A 15,315-nucleotide genomic window follows, 5' to 3' on the forward strand; every position below is an offset into this window, starting at 1 on the left:
AGGACCTGAAAAGGTGATAAGAATTTAAAACTGGGAGAAGAAAAATAAGTAATCTTCAATCAGCAGATGATGGCATTCTGTAGGCCCTTATTAAAAGTTACAATGAAAAACTGGGACTTCAGCTTAATAGAAAACAAGAAAACAAAGCACCTGGCAATGAGAAAGATGGCTACTTTCACCACTGATGTTGGCAGTGTAGAAGTAATGGAAAGCTTTTCCCTACTTGGATCAAAGGAACCAGCAAGAAGTACAGCTCAGACTGTCACTTGGCAGAACAAGGATGAAGGAATTTTTGCCCTTTTTGTAATTTTTTTTCTGCTGTCTGGCAGTTCTTTGGCTTTTTTTCTTGTAGAAATAATAATGTAATCTCAGATTCCTGGTGACACCTTTTATTTCTGTGTTTTATGGTCACCACTTCAATAGCCAGTATAATTGAGGCAATTAACCCTTGCAGAAGTTGCGGTATCAGATATTTTGGAATGATTTGAAAAATTGTCATGTACAATCTTGTTTTGCAGAAAGAAAAAGCATTCTTTTATGTTTTTGCTGTGTTTTTTTATTTCTTGACATCGAAACAAACAGAAAAACATCAAAAAGTAAACTCAAATCTGTCGATAAATAATGTAATGCATTATGTGAATCAGTATGTAATTAACTACACTCTCAAAACTGGTGGTTCTTCAATGGTTCTACATAGAAAAATTACAATTTGCATTTCTCTGAGCCTTTCTTAGCCATAATTATGCTAAAATTATGTTTGAAATATATAGCTGCACTCTTAAAACTCTTCTTCTTCAACGATTCTTTACTAAAGTAAATGGTTCCGTATAGAAACATCCAAGAAACATTTGCATGTTTAAAGGCTTCTTTCCCTGTTGAAGTGGTTCTTCAAATTGATGGAGATTGTGGAGAAAGTGGTTCTATATATAAACGCTTTTTGAAAAGGGTTCTGCATAGCACTAAGAAAGGTTTTGCTATTATGATGTCAAGTTATAACAATAGAACCCTTTTATAGAAGTTATAACAATAGAAAACCCTCTTTTAAACAAGGTTATATATAGAACAATCTACAAAACATTCTTAATCAGTTTGAAAAGCAGAGAATCTTAGCTTGCAAATGTTGAGTATTTGAGTATTCATAGTTCTATACAGAACCATTGTCTTTACTAAAGACCCTTGAAGAGCCGTCTTTTTTATGAATGTATCTGATTACTTTTTGTATAGTGTAGCAAATTCTAAATTCTAAGTGTTAATATTTGACTTTTGCTGGCAAAGATGTTGTATTGAGGCTTATGTGTCCAAAAAGAGTCCTGAAACCATCTGATAAGCTCTTGTTATAGAAATGCTAGCAATAGTAAAGTGAACAATGGCCATTTTTAGAGGAGTCCAAGAGCAGAAAAACTGAGATTTGTCTGCTTTTTCTTCCCATCATAAAAAAACCCTATAGCTTGTTTTCACTTTCTCTGAACTCTCTGAGATGAATTTACCTTCACTGTCATTCACCTTGAGGAGACAGGACCCTCAGTGTGATGATGACTCTGACAGGACAAGCTGACCTTCATACTGAAATGATTGGTGCCTCTGTGAAGAGTGCGAAAGCATCATTACTGTCAGCCTGGTCATGATCTACAGTACTCTTATTTGTTTTCATTTCCATGTGTTGGCGCTTGCTGAGATGGAAATTACACTGTACTCTGTGCTCCTTTCATGCCAATCGTAATAAGGATTTTAACACAGCATCTCTGTATGTTAATGAAGTGTGTTGTTTGGGAATGGTGGTCCTTGTTTCTGGAATTTTGTGCATGAATTGACTTACCGAAAATGAGTCATACTCTGCAACTACAAAGTCTGTACTCATAATCTTGGGGACTATGAATAGGCAACACATAGATTCAGCGCTTTCTGCTGATTGCAGGGGGACTATGTGTTCATAAGCCAGCAGTGAGTCTAAGAACATTTTTATTCAGCGGCCAATATATTTTTTAATGGCTGATAAAACTAATATAGTCAAAGAGCGGGACATCATTACATTTTTTTTTTTTTTTTTTTTTTTTTTAAACAACATTATGCAGTTTGGGGTTCAGAAGCGGCCTACAGCTCTGCTGCACACACTTTCCCTCTTTGCACCTCAACCTACATACGCTTTTGTGGCATGACCCCCTAAAGTGTCCAGCAGTAGGCAAGGAAAGTGATTTGGCTCACTGTGAAGACAATACATTAACACAAACAGTGCATGGCTGTCTTCGCTTTAAAACAAGCATGTTTTTACGTTCAAATTAGTTCAGTTAATCTATTATTATTTTTTTATTTTACTTTTAGCAGTAGCAGACAACCAACCCTGAGATGTGGTAGTGTTGCTGCACCCTCAGCAACCTAAAATAATAATCTTTGTCATCTGTGTATAAAAGTATGTGATGTACTTTTGTCCATCTTTTTTGTAAATTGCAAATTAGGATAGTAAATTGAAATGCTTTGCTATAGTGTCTCTGGCATCACGTAGCAAATAGTACAATGCTCAGCTGTAGCACATAGGAAGCACCACAGACGACTGCAAGTAAACCAGAAGCTTTATTTTACACTTTATGTTCAGCATCATTTAATGCATTCATCAGTTAACTAACTCTTTACAAACTCATTCAAAGGTGAAACACAATCTAGGCTAGTACCACCAGTTGACGTATCAGGCGATTAACATTTATCTGGTTATCTGAAATAATTTAGATCAACAGCATTTTTCTGTGTAAATTTCTTGCTATGTCACCTATTATGAACTTGTGGTCTGGGTTTAGTAGAGTACATTAATATAGAGATGCTGAGTGGGACTGTGTTTTTAACACTTTAATTCATCTGGTGTGGCTGTAAGACTGTCCTATGTTTTAGTTTTTTACCCCCCCCAGAATATTTTTTCAAATAATGCTCTATAAATTTGAGTATCAAATTTGACTCAAATGGCCATCATTAAACATTGTCATGCAGTGTCCGAAACCACATAAGCAAGTCTATTTGAGATTACTAGTTGAGGCAGTTGACAAAGGTTTAGACATGCAGTTGGCACTGTGGTAACTTGGTAGCTGTAAGGTTCGATTACACATTAGCTACATTAGCCTCATAGCTCCAGTGCAACACTAGAGAAGCAAACTTTAACCAGGCATGTCTTGGCTGAATTACTTCATTTGACGTAAGCATGAAAACTGGGTAAATCAAAATGATCACTTTAAAGAGACGGATAGGTTTAAGCGTAGTTGTGTTTTTCTGTCGTTGCAGCTGTGATCCGGGCGTGTGCAGATGGCGGAGCCAACCATCTCTATAGACTCATGGACAGTCAACAGGAACGGTAAGAACAGACAGTTCAGATCTTCTCCCTATTAACTCCTCTAAAAGCTGGGACCGTGGGCAGTCGCTGCAGAGCAGAGATGGATCTGGTTCTGTCACGGTCCTGGTGTCATGGAGCACATTAAAGCGTTCTCAGGAAGGGTGAACACATAGGGTTTTGCTGCAGGATCCGGCCTGCCAGACTGCTTTTTGTAGCTTCAGCTCCAGATCCATCACCTGTTGTCACTCACTGACAGGCCAAATTCATCTCCGCACCCCTTTTTAAATTGGCGCCCCTGTTGTCAGTTGTTTTCTTCTCTTTGGAGGCCCCATGGCTCTTTTCTGCCAGAAATAAGACTGAAATCTCCACTCCCAAAATGAGAAGTGAAGGAACATGTTTGATTGCGTTTCTCTCCTTTGTTTTATAGTTGCTTTTTACCCACCAACAACAACATGAAAGTTCATTTGTATGGATAAAAAAAGTGGATTAGCCTTTAGAAATCACAGTTATTGCTGGTAATAGCGTGTTGTAATTTGATGTTATTTCTTACTTACACCTCGTTGAAATGGAGAAATTTTGTGGAAAGAGCAGATTCTTAACTATAAATCATTTGTGTTTGTAAGTAGAAGAGGAGATATTAATGGAAACTCACTCCTGCCAGATAGATGAAAAAAAAGCTCCTTTTTTTCTTAATTTCTGTGAAAATATGTGGAAATACTGACTTAGTATCTCTTAAAAATTACATTTTCTCTAAATATTGACTAAGTCTCATACTAATGACATTTTCTTGGATTATCAACTATTGATGTAATGTGTTGTAATAATCACAGTTTCTCAAAATATCGATATAGTTGATATTAAATAATCTAAAAGGGAAGACTTATTTTCAAGAAATACGAACTTAGTATCATAAAATAATTGCTTTTTTCCTCAAAATATTGACTTAGCATCTCAAAGTGACTTATTTTCTTGAAACATTAACTCAGTATCTCAGAATATTGACTTATTTTTACAGATTATGAGTCAAGACAAACTTGAGACTATGCTATATAAACTATAATAAATTATAAAAATGTATAAAGTAATAATTTGGGATCATAAACATTATTTTGAGATGCTACATCAACATTGTCATTTTGCTGCTACAAACTCGTTTTCAAACTTGTCGATAACTTTTTTCACCTCTTTCTAGCAAGAATGGGTTCCCAGGGATATTCTGTGATGATTTGAATTTGATTACATGTTATTTTTACATGCCTTTTTTTACAGAATGAATAAACATCCTTTGTGTTTTCCTTTTTTTGTTCCTTGTTTTTTTTTTTCTTCCAATTTTTTGACACTGAAACAAGTTGGACCTTAAAGCTGTTGACACAGAATGTAAATCAAATATAACTCTAAATGTAAAACATCTCCTAAAAGACGTGTGAGAAGCTCTTGTGACAAAAACCGTGAAAATAACACTACAAAAACTAGGACTGCTCATTGTTGTGTTATGAAAAAGCTTTAAGTAGCAATCATTTTAAATAAACTGATGCATTTTGTACAGCATGTGACAACATCCAACCAACATGAAGTTAGTGTCCCAGACAGCTGCGTTCTTGTAATAAAGGACACACAGTATTTAAGGGAATCAAAACAGTGTGCGATTGCGTTCATAAGGGACCTAATGATCCGTAGAGCACATTAGCAACACTGTTTGCTTAAAGCGAGCTCCTCTAAAAAGTGTGTGTTCTTATCAGCTTGCTACAGCGCTGCCAAAGACGCCTCAAAGGATGTTCCCGAAAACAAACCACATTTTGAATATGTGCACGCGTTGCCTCTGCTTGCGTGTTACCATCCATCAAATCACTTGTACCTGTCAAAGTTCTATTCCTCTGATGCCTCCATCATCAGTAAATGTTCCTTCGCGCTGTCATAACTGTGCCTTCACTTCTTGACAGTTAGCCATGTGCACAGTCACCATCTCGCCGGAAGCCGCTGGACTGGGAACGGTATTGTTGTGATTGAACGGTTCTGAAGAGTAAACAAAAGCCTGTGTAGGGAGAAGAATGTGGAAAAGGAGAAGAGGCTCTTTGCGAACAAGCTGGCTTCACTCCAGATAAAATTGCTCTTTTGCAAAGGAAAGCGTAATCAAAGATGGTGGAGATCAAACGGGTTTTGGACCCCCTCTCCAAAGCACAATGTGTTGCTAATTGCACTTGTAAATCAGGCTGTTCTCAGGCTATTGTGTTCTGTCCATGAGAGGAGTGGTTGATTTGTCTGCAGTTCGCATGTGTTCTTTCAAGTCCTCGCGGCAGCAGAGAGCGTAACGGCCTTTCATGAGACTTAGGCAACCTCTAACCCTGCCCAATTATGGCCTGCTGCAGTGATTATGTGCAAATTCAGACTGACGGCGAGGGAAATCTTTAAATGGTTTCTGCTCTTGGACTGAGCCGTATCCTGTCATTATCTCACGTTGCCTTAAATGTAATTAATGCAGTGACCTTTCACTGTGCTCTTTGATTAGCTTTAGAGTGCTGAGCTTTATTGGAGCCAGAGCTGTAAACACTGTATTACAGCAGCCTGCTATAAACGTGCTTGGATGCTCAATGTTCCTCTAAGGCGAGCGAGCGGTGGGATCTGTTAGAGACAGTTAAAACAGTTTGAAAACAACATGCATATTTGTGTGTATATTATCTGTACACTTAAAAACGTGATTCAAATGTGTAAATCATGTGTATATCAGAGTCTCTCAGTTTACATACTGCTACAACTGTGTTCATGAAATGTGGAAATGGAGCACACATTTCAATATATATATATTTTTTTAGCATGTGTCCAGTTATTTGGAACTAGGGCTGTCCAATTATTAAAATCATGCATGGTGATTAATCACATCATTCTGTGTAGTTCCCCACAATCAATTGTCTTGTCTCATTTTCAAGGTTGACTCGAAAGAAGTATTTTTTCCATTTGTAAAGCGATGTTGTTCTAGCTATATGAGTGGACAAGATAAGCTTTAAGTACACTTTCAGTTTTTCATCACCAATGTCCAGCAAGAATATATTCCAGCCAGCAAGTGCATAAATCATATGTATCATCTATACAGTCAGTGGTTCCAGTTTTGTGATTGTAGCCTCTTGCTTTCGGTCATACAGCTTGTGAAGGTTCTTGAGGGGAAACTGGAGCTCCACCTTGCTTGCTTGTTGGTTTCTTAGTTTGCTGCTGGCTGGTTATTCACAGGTTTCCTGCAAGCACAACATTTAAAGCTGTATTTGAATGAGAGGGCTACAATCACAGATTCTGTCATAGCAACATACAGCGTACACTATTATGGATGGTTCAAAGTAGGGATGTGGGAAATGGGGGTGCTGAGCAGACTGCAACTGCTAAAAACAATAATAATAATAGTACAGAGATGTGAACATTTTTCATTTGAGCATAGCAAAGACTTGTATGCTCATTTTAAAGTGGAGTTTGTGTTTTTCTATTTTCATTTATAGATTTTTCCTTAACAGGAGAAGGTTTAGAGATAGAGGCCAGTTCTGAACCCCAAAGCAGCCTAATGTTGTTTTTAAGCTTTAACAATCATCTACTATAGTGTGTGTATATATATATATATATATATATATATATATATATTTTTTTTTTTTTTTTTTTTTTTTTTTAATCAACTGTTATATCTCCTGCTCAGTGTGTGTTTTCACCGTAAACTGTGGCTGTGATCCACAGCTGGTTACCACACCACATATCAACATTCTGATTGCTCGCCACTTTGCCATGAAGTTCATCCAGAACCAGAGAGCAGAGACCTAAAACACTTAAAACAGCTTCCTGAGCCCCTGTTTTGGAGGGTCATATTAGGAAAACGTGTTAAAAACAGTAAAAGAAAGCAGTGAAAAATAGTGCAGCTGATGTTTCATTCAAGCAAGCAAAATTTATTCATATGTTGTCAAAAAGCAGCTTTACAGAACAATCAGTATTACAGAAATAAAAGAAAGGGAAAGAAAATCCGGGTCCAAGCCACCATGAGCAAGCCAGCGGTGACGGTGGCAAGAAAAAAACTCCATAAAAAAGGAAGAAACCTTGAGAGGAACCAAGACTCAGAAGGGGAACTCGTCCTCCTACGGTCGACACCGGATAGCAAACATTGTTAGTATGAAGTTTTATAGTACAAAGTGGGAAAAAAGAAAGAAAAGAAAAGATCTGAGGGTCAGGGTTGCACAGCGTTGTAAAGCAAGAAGCTCAGTGGTGGTCAAGCCGGTCCAGAAGGCTAGTGAGCAGAGGCACACGATCAAGGCAGAAGAGGCAACAGCATCAGACGCACAGGATGGGCAGCTATTCAGCTCAACAAAGAAAGGAGAGAAAAAAACGCAGTCAGTTCTGTAAAGAGTGGCTGACCACAGATTACAGTATAACAGAGCAGCAGAGACTCCAGCAGGTCTAGATCTGACAGGGAAGACTAATCACCAAAGGCTTGACTATACAAGTAAGTTTTTAGCCTAGACTTAAAAACTGAGGCTGTGTCTGATTCCCAAACATTAACAAGGAGATTATTCCAGAGCTGGGGGGCTTTGTATGAGAAAGCTCTCCCCCCTGATGTAACTTTATTAATTCTAGATACCAGTAGTAAGCCAGCACCTTGTGATCTAAGTAGGCGTGATGGTTCATAGTAGGAGAGAAATTCACTCAGGTACTGAGGGGCGAGTCCATTTAGAGCTTTATAAGTCAATAATAGAATTTTATAATCAATGGGAGATTTAACTGGTAACCAGTGCAGGGTTGATAAAACTGGGCTAATATGGTCGAACTTTCTGGTTCTTGTGAGGACTCTGGCTGCAGCGTTCTGCACCAGCTGAAGCTTGTTGAGGCTTTTGCATACCGACAGCAGGGCATTACAATAATCTAGCGTTGAAGTAATGAATGCATGAACTAATTTTTCTGCATCCTGTAGGGATAATGCATTTCTTAATTTAGCGATATTTCGGAGATGCAGGAAGGCTGTTCTAGTGATATGTTATATGTGCGTCGAAGGTCAGATCAGCGTCTATCACAACACCAAGATTTTTAACAGATGAGCTTGATGCAACTGAGAAATTGTTAAGTGTTAATTTAGACAGTTTGTTTCTAGCTGCTTTTGGACCAAGATGCAGGACCTCTGTTTTATCTGAGTTAAGCAGCAGAAATTTACTTGACATCCAGTGTCTTTTAAACCTCAATCTAGCTAAGTTTAATTTTATCATCCGGTTTGCTTGATATATATAACTGAGTGTCATCGGCATAGCAGTGAAAATTTATGCCGTGTTTACTGATAATGGTGCCTAATGGTGGCATATATATTGTGAATAATATAGGTCCTAAAACAGAGCCTTATGGAACACCATACTTTACTTTTACAAGGACAGATGATTCGCCCTTTACATTAACGAACTAATATCGATCAGTGAGGTAGGACTTGAACCAGGAAAGAGCTGTTCCTGTTACCCTTACAAGGTTTTCTAGTCTATCTAGCAAGATAGAGTGGTCTATTGTGTCAAATGCTGCACTAAGGTCAAGGAGACACATTTCCTTTGTCAGAGAATGATAGGAAATCATTTACAGTTTTTACTAGTGTTGTTTCTGTACTGTGATGTGGCCTAAAACCAGACTGAAATTTTTCATGTAGATGATTCCTATGCAAATAAGAGCTTAATTGTTTTGCTACCACTTTTTCCAGGATCTTAGATACTTTAAAGGGGAGATACGAGATAGGTCTATTGTTTGATAGTTCACAGGGATTGAGGTTTGCTTTCTTAATCAGTGGTCTAATTACTGCAAGTTTAAAAGTTTTTGAAATGTTTCATTCATAGTGTTTACTTGAGTGGTTCAGTTGCTTGTTGGCAAATGAAGTATTTTCTTCAAGTTACCATTTTTGTAGAGTATGTGGTGAAAATTGGTACAAAAAAAGGTGCACCAGAATGGTATGTTGATGTGATTACTTGTAAAGAGTTTGTTACATTTACATTTTACGGCATTTGGCTGACGCTCTTATCCAGAGCGACTTTTTTACACAGGTAGGCCAAGGTGGTGTTAGGAGTCTTGCCCAAGGACTCTTATTGGTATAGTGTAGGGTGTTTTACCCAGGTGGGGATTGAACCCCAGTCTGCAGTGTAGTGTGTTAACCACTACACTATCCCAACACTATCCCACTACACTATCCCAATTGTTAATGTGCCATGAGCTAGATGTGAACACTAATGTTATTAGCATTTATGCTAGCCTTCAGAAAAAGAGTGTTTTTGCTCATATTTGTCACATTCAGCAGAGAAAAAAAACGAAGTCTAAACATGATTCTGTATATTTCTGTGGGTGTGTGAACACAGAACAGTGCAGTATAGATTGTTGCACATTAGCCAAGTTATACTAACAAGTTAGCGAGATAGCTACTTAGCCAAATTAGCAGATTTAATGAGGCATAAAATTACAAAAAGACAGTTAATCACAGTTATTATGGCAACCCCAGCTGTCTCATAAGCAGGTGGAAGATGAGCTATGGACTCCATAGCTTTTGGTGGTTCCTGTTTGGGTCAGTTGTTATTTTGAAAGTTCAGTGGAAAAACAAGGGAGTTCAGCGAGCATTATTCTAGTGTGAATTAAAGTCTTATTAAAGAAAGATTGATTAATTAATCTACCTGAAAAATTGCTACTCTGTCTCTGGATTAGAGCCTTTCTGTTGGCAGATGTGAGAGCTCCTATGTAGATTAATTAACTCAGCAGAGAAAGTGGGAAGCTATAAATGAAATGTGCTGCGTAAGAAACAATAAAATATTACAGGGTAATATCCCTTCTGACTGTACTCAGATGACCTAGTCAAAAATCCAGTGTATTGTTTTACTGCATTCTGTTCATTCATTAATGAGTCAGTATATCTTTGTTCTCTCTCGTTCTAGCCCCTCGTCCTCCAAATGCTATTATATTACAAACTCCATAGCATCAGGAACGTGGTATGTAGTAGCATGTGGTAATGCGGTTCGCACCATGTTCCCTTAATAATTGATGTTATATTGCACCACTTTACCTCAGATTTATCAGCATTAATTGGTGATACATAATTAGCTTAACGTAGACATTTTGATTTAATATTTCCATGTTTTATTATTGCAATCAAACAACCTTGCACTTCTTATACCACAGGCAAACATGTACAGTACCATATTACACGTTCTGAATCATCCCGTTGTTGTTGTTTGGTAGAAGCGTGTTGTTTTTGACCCTTTTCAAATGACCTTTACTGATTGTGAAGGAGCTTCTCGTCAGCTTTGAAGCACAATCAAAGCCTTATTGTCTGTTTTGATGATTAAGAAGCTCCGGACCTGCAGTTCTCAAGTATTTCAAGTATTTCAGATGAGGAGATCAGCAATAGCTGAAAAATGTAGGAGTGGTGTAGATTTGATGCGGATGTGTAAAAGCTATCATGGCTTCCTATAACATGCTTAAAAATGATGGTTCTTCAAGGGTTCTTTAGTGAAGAAAATGGTTCTATGTAGAACCATCATTTTGAAATTTGTAGTATTCATATGTTTGTGGTGATGTACACCTCAAGAGGAGTTTCTATATTGTTGAGAATGACATCATTACTGTTGAGTGCTAAAGTTTGATCAAAAGTCATGTTTTGTTGATTTTCTAAGTGAAAATAATTTAACACATCCTCTACAGAGAACACGCCTTTGCTGAAAACATATGGCGTATTTAGATGTGTTCCCTGTAGAGGATGTGTTAACTCATTTCAATTTAGAAAATCAACAAAACATGTAACTTTGGCATATGATTATAAGCCAGTGGTATGAGAGTGGGAGGGGAGCACCAGTTCGGCGCAGTTAACTCGGCATGGACCTCACTACCTCGTATGTGCATAACATGATTATTGGCTTATTTTGATACAATGTGTAAAAAATGTCGTCTTCTTCTTCTTCTTCTTCTTCTTCTTCTTTCGGCTGCTCCCTTTAGTGGTCGCCACAGCGGATCATCTGCCTCCATCTTGCCCTATCCATTGCCTCTTCTACTTTTACACCAATCATCTCCATGTCCACCTTCACTACATCCATAAACCTTCTTTGAGTTCTACCTCTTCTCCTTCTACCCGGCAGCTCCATCTCCAACATTCTTTGACCAGTATATCCACTATTCCTCCTCAACACATGTCCAAACCATCTCAACCTGGCCTCTCTGGCTTTATCTCCAAACTGCTCCACCTTCACTGTCCCTCTGATCTGCTCATTTCTAATCTTGTCCATCCTTGTCACTCCCAACGAAAGTCTCAGCATCTTCATCTCCGCCACCTCCAGCTCAGCCTCCTGGCTTTTAGACAGAGCCACAGTCTCCAAACCATACATCATAGCAGGACGCACTACTGTCTTGTAAACCTTCCCTTTCACAATGTGTAAAAGATTTACACTATTAAAAATAAACATATTGTGTAAAGTGTAAAGTTTAAGGGGGTTTGCCAAAAGAGGCATTTTTTCTGATAGGTTTAGCCAATTTAGAATCTTATCTACTAAGAATTTCCACGGCTTTTCATCTCAATATAGGGACATTTTCTTGATATTTTAACTTGGTAATTTGAAATGACTTATTTTGTTGAAATAATTATTCATTTTCTCAACATATTGACTGTTGAAATTAGTTATTACTCTTTGTAGAATTATTTCCAAATTATTTTTAACATACTAAGTCAAATATTTGGAAAATGTATGATACATAAATATAAGCCAAAATGTGAGATACTACTGCCAGAATCATCCAAACCAAGAACCCTATATCAACCTTAATTATTATTAATATAATTATAATTAATATAACCCTAATTCAACATTAATTATTAAAGTGTTTTTAGAAATGTATTTAAAATATATATGAAAAGATATTTAAAGAGCTTCTAAATATATGTAAAACTTTTCATTACAGCCAGATTAGAAGCTATTTCGTTTATTTACTCTCAGCAGTGGGTTTGTTTTTAATCATATTTGAGAATGTTAATATTACTGGACTGGAATATCTGCAGAAGTAGCACTGTAACATGTGATTAGGTAGCAAAAGAAGTGGACTTTCCAGTTGAGAACCAAATAAATTATGTGGAAGATGGACTAAGAACCAACCATGGTCTAGTATCAACAGTAATCATCATGGATTTATAATAATAAAAGAAGATAATCAAGCAAGATGAGAATACTGTTTGGGTCTTCTGTGTTATTAAATGCTGCTCTTGCACTGATGCTTTATAAGACCATACTTGCAATAATGCCTTACAGATTATCCTGAAAGCTATAGTTACATAGTGAACAAGGGTCGGTAGAAACTTTTGGAATCGAATTCTAGAGGAAAGGAAATTCTCGGACTGGGGATGGGCATCCTTGTCACGTACTGCTTAAACTACATGTATATGGTCAAAAGTATGTGGACATCTGCCCATCACACTTGGTTATGCAAAACCAAGGGCGGTAATATGAAGTTTCCCCACCCCCTCATAACTGATTCATCACTGCAGAGAATGTATTTCCACGTTTTTGCATTGCTAATGCACAGTTGTTGTGCTGATGTTGCTTCCATAGGCAGTTTGGAACCCTGTAGTGAGTGATGCATCAGAGGATAGGATTTTTATGTGCTACATAGTTTATTATTGGCAGCGCTGCTCTGTGAGTTTGCATGGTCTACTGCCTTTGACTGAGCTGTTGGTGCTTGTAGATGCCTCCATTTCACAACAATAGCACTTTCAGCTGACCTGGACAGATCTAGCAGGGCAGAAATGTCATGAACTGATTTGTGGCAAAGGTGGCATCCTATGACACTGTCATGTTAAAAGCCGCTGAGCTCCTCACTATGACCCATTCTACTGCCATTGTTTGTCTGTGGAAATTGCATGGCTGAATGCTTGGTTCTATACTCCTGTTAGCAATGGGTGTGGCAGAATAATCCCCTGAATAATTAGGAGGGTGTCTACATACATTTGGCCATGTTTGTTGTTGTTTCACTGACACATGTTTGAAAAAAATGTAGATTCAATGTGGTAAGAAATAGAATTCCCAATAACTAGCCCAAAATAAAAAAGTTGTGTGTTGACATTTGTGTTCTAGATATCTACTCTCCTGCATCTTCCTCTGGCAGGTGTGTAACAAAGAAAAACAAGCGAGCCAAAGCCCAGCGTCTCTGATCCTGTCTCTTTGTGCCGTGACAAAAAGCATCAACCATCAGAAGCGACAGATGTTCTGGTCACACTCTTAAGCTTATTTCAGTCCGATCTCTAGGAACGGCTCCATTCCGATATCGTAATTTGGGCCGCTCCAGCTAAAATTGAGTTTATTTATTGGGTTGGTCCTGTCTTCGTATCACTATTAAGCTTAAGTGACACTTTAATTTGAATGGAAGAAAGGCACGTTTGGGCTCCAGTTGGAGCTTTGCTGCCCAATGCAGAGGGAAGTGTCATTTGCTCCTAAAATGTCAAGAGGAAAGGTCTCATTTAACTCCACTTTAAAGTGGCCGCTGACCTGCCTGAGTTGAAGGTTATTTATGGTCTCTCATCCAGATGCAAGATGAGAAGGGCAATACCCAGAGAAGGGGTCTTATCACTCTACTGCTGCTTCAAAACAACCAACTGTTTAACCATACGATTCAATAGCAGTGTAAGGCCTTATGGGAAATCATGGTGGTGCAGTGATATATGGGTTGAAATAGGGTTTGTCTCACTTGTTCCTAATAAATGAGTCTGCTATAAGGACATATTGAATTGTAGTGTAGGTAAAACCCAGGGTGTGTGTGCACTGATAAGACTTTTAGATCTGCAAACATTGACCAGTCTTACAGAATGAACCATGGCATCTTGGATGTTGTCAGTATACCTGCTAAGACGTTGTATTTGAACTAAAATGTGTTTGTAGATAGTTATGAATGGCATCAAATGTACTTGAGACTGATTAGAACACAGTCTGAAAACATTTCATGGTTGATATGTCATCTACAGTACTGGGCACCCAAGACACATTTTCAAAATCTATTTATTTGTGTAGTATGTGTTTTTTATTTGCTGAGAAAAGTGTTAATATTTGAATAAACAAAATTTATAGAAACTAATAGTAATTAATAATGTTGTGTGTGTGTGTGTGTGTATATACATATGTATATATGTATATATATATATATATATATATATATATATATATATATATATAATATATATATATATATATATATATATATAAAAAATAAATAGTGATTTTATGGATGTTAGTGTGTTTGTTTAACCATTTTCAAGCCTCTCCTCGAGGAAGTCCAGTATTATATGTAGTTAAAAAGCAACTCCTGCTTTGACCAATCAGTGCTTCAGTAAATTGTGCTCATGATGTAATTGATGCTATTAACAAGTCTTTGTGGCGGCTGTGAAAGTGTCAAGGAAAAAATGGACCCAAGAATTTCTTGTTACTTTTTATTGTTTTTATGTTTATTTGAATTATGAATATGACTTTATTCTAATGTATACTGTGATAAACTCACTGCTGAGGTAAATTGTTTAAAAATGTGCTTAGATGCCTAAAACTTTCGCACAGTACTGTATGTCATTAAAATCTCAACTACATTCATTCATTGTTTATTGCATTGTTTTGAGCCAGCTGCCCTTTAGATTGTGTGAACATTTCATGAGTGGACCAATAGCAGTGGTACAAAATTACTAATGAAATCTTTACAATTATATTAAAAATGAAGTTACCATTTATGCGTTTGTTATGATAGCATTGATATGTTCGTTGTAGCCCCTGAAAAATGAACTCAATTGAATCAGCACCTCCTTGACCCATTGCATTTATGGTTAAAGCGGCATTCTGGCCTAACAATAGCATTTAACAAGCAATTTCTTGTTATGCCAAATTCTGAAGTGAAGCATTATATCTCTCAACCTCAGCGGTTTCTTAGAATTCATGATGTTGTGTATTTGACCGTCAGTGTTCTCTCACTATAATACCCATCATGACGCAAATATGTCATACAACCACACG

The 15,315-nt window shown here is 37.4% G+C and overlaps 1 protein-coding gene across 1 annotated transcript in view; it reads left to right on the plus strand.

Annotated features, from left to right (window-relative positions):
• Window positions 1–15,315, plus strand: part of tpk1 (thiamin pyrophosphokinase 1) — a 117,306-nt gene that overhangs the window by 36,659 nt on the left and 65,332 nt on the right. Inside the window, exon 4 of the mRNA XM_017717972.2 lies at window positions 3,265–3,334. Coding sequence (XP_017573461.1) covers window positions 3,265–3,334 — 70 coding nt within the window. The remainder of the gene's footprint in view (window positions 1–3,264; window positions 3,335–15,315) is intronic.

This window comes from Pygocentrus nattereri, chromosome 24 (assembly GCF_015220715.1).
Source record: "Pygocentrus nattereri isolate fPygNat1 chromosome 24, fPygNat1.pri, whole genome shotgun sequence".
Taxonomy (NCBI): domain Eukaryota; kingdom Metazoa; phylum Chordata; class Actinopteri; order Characiformes; family Serrasalmidae; genus Pygocentrus; species Pygocentrus nattereri.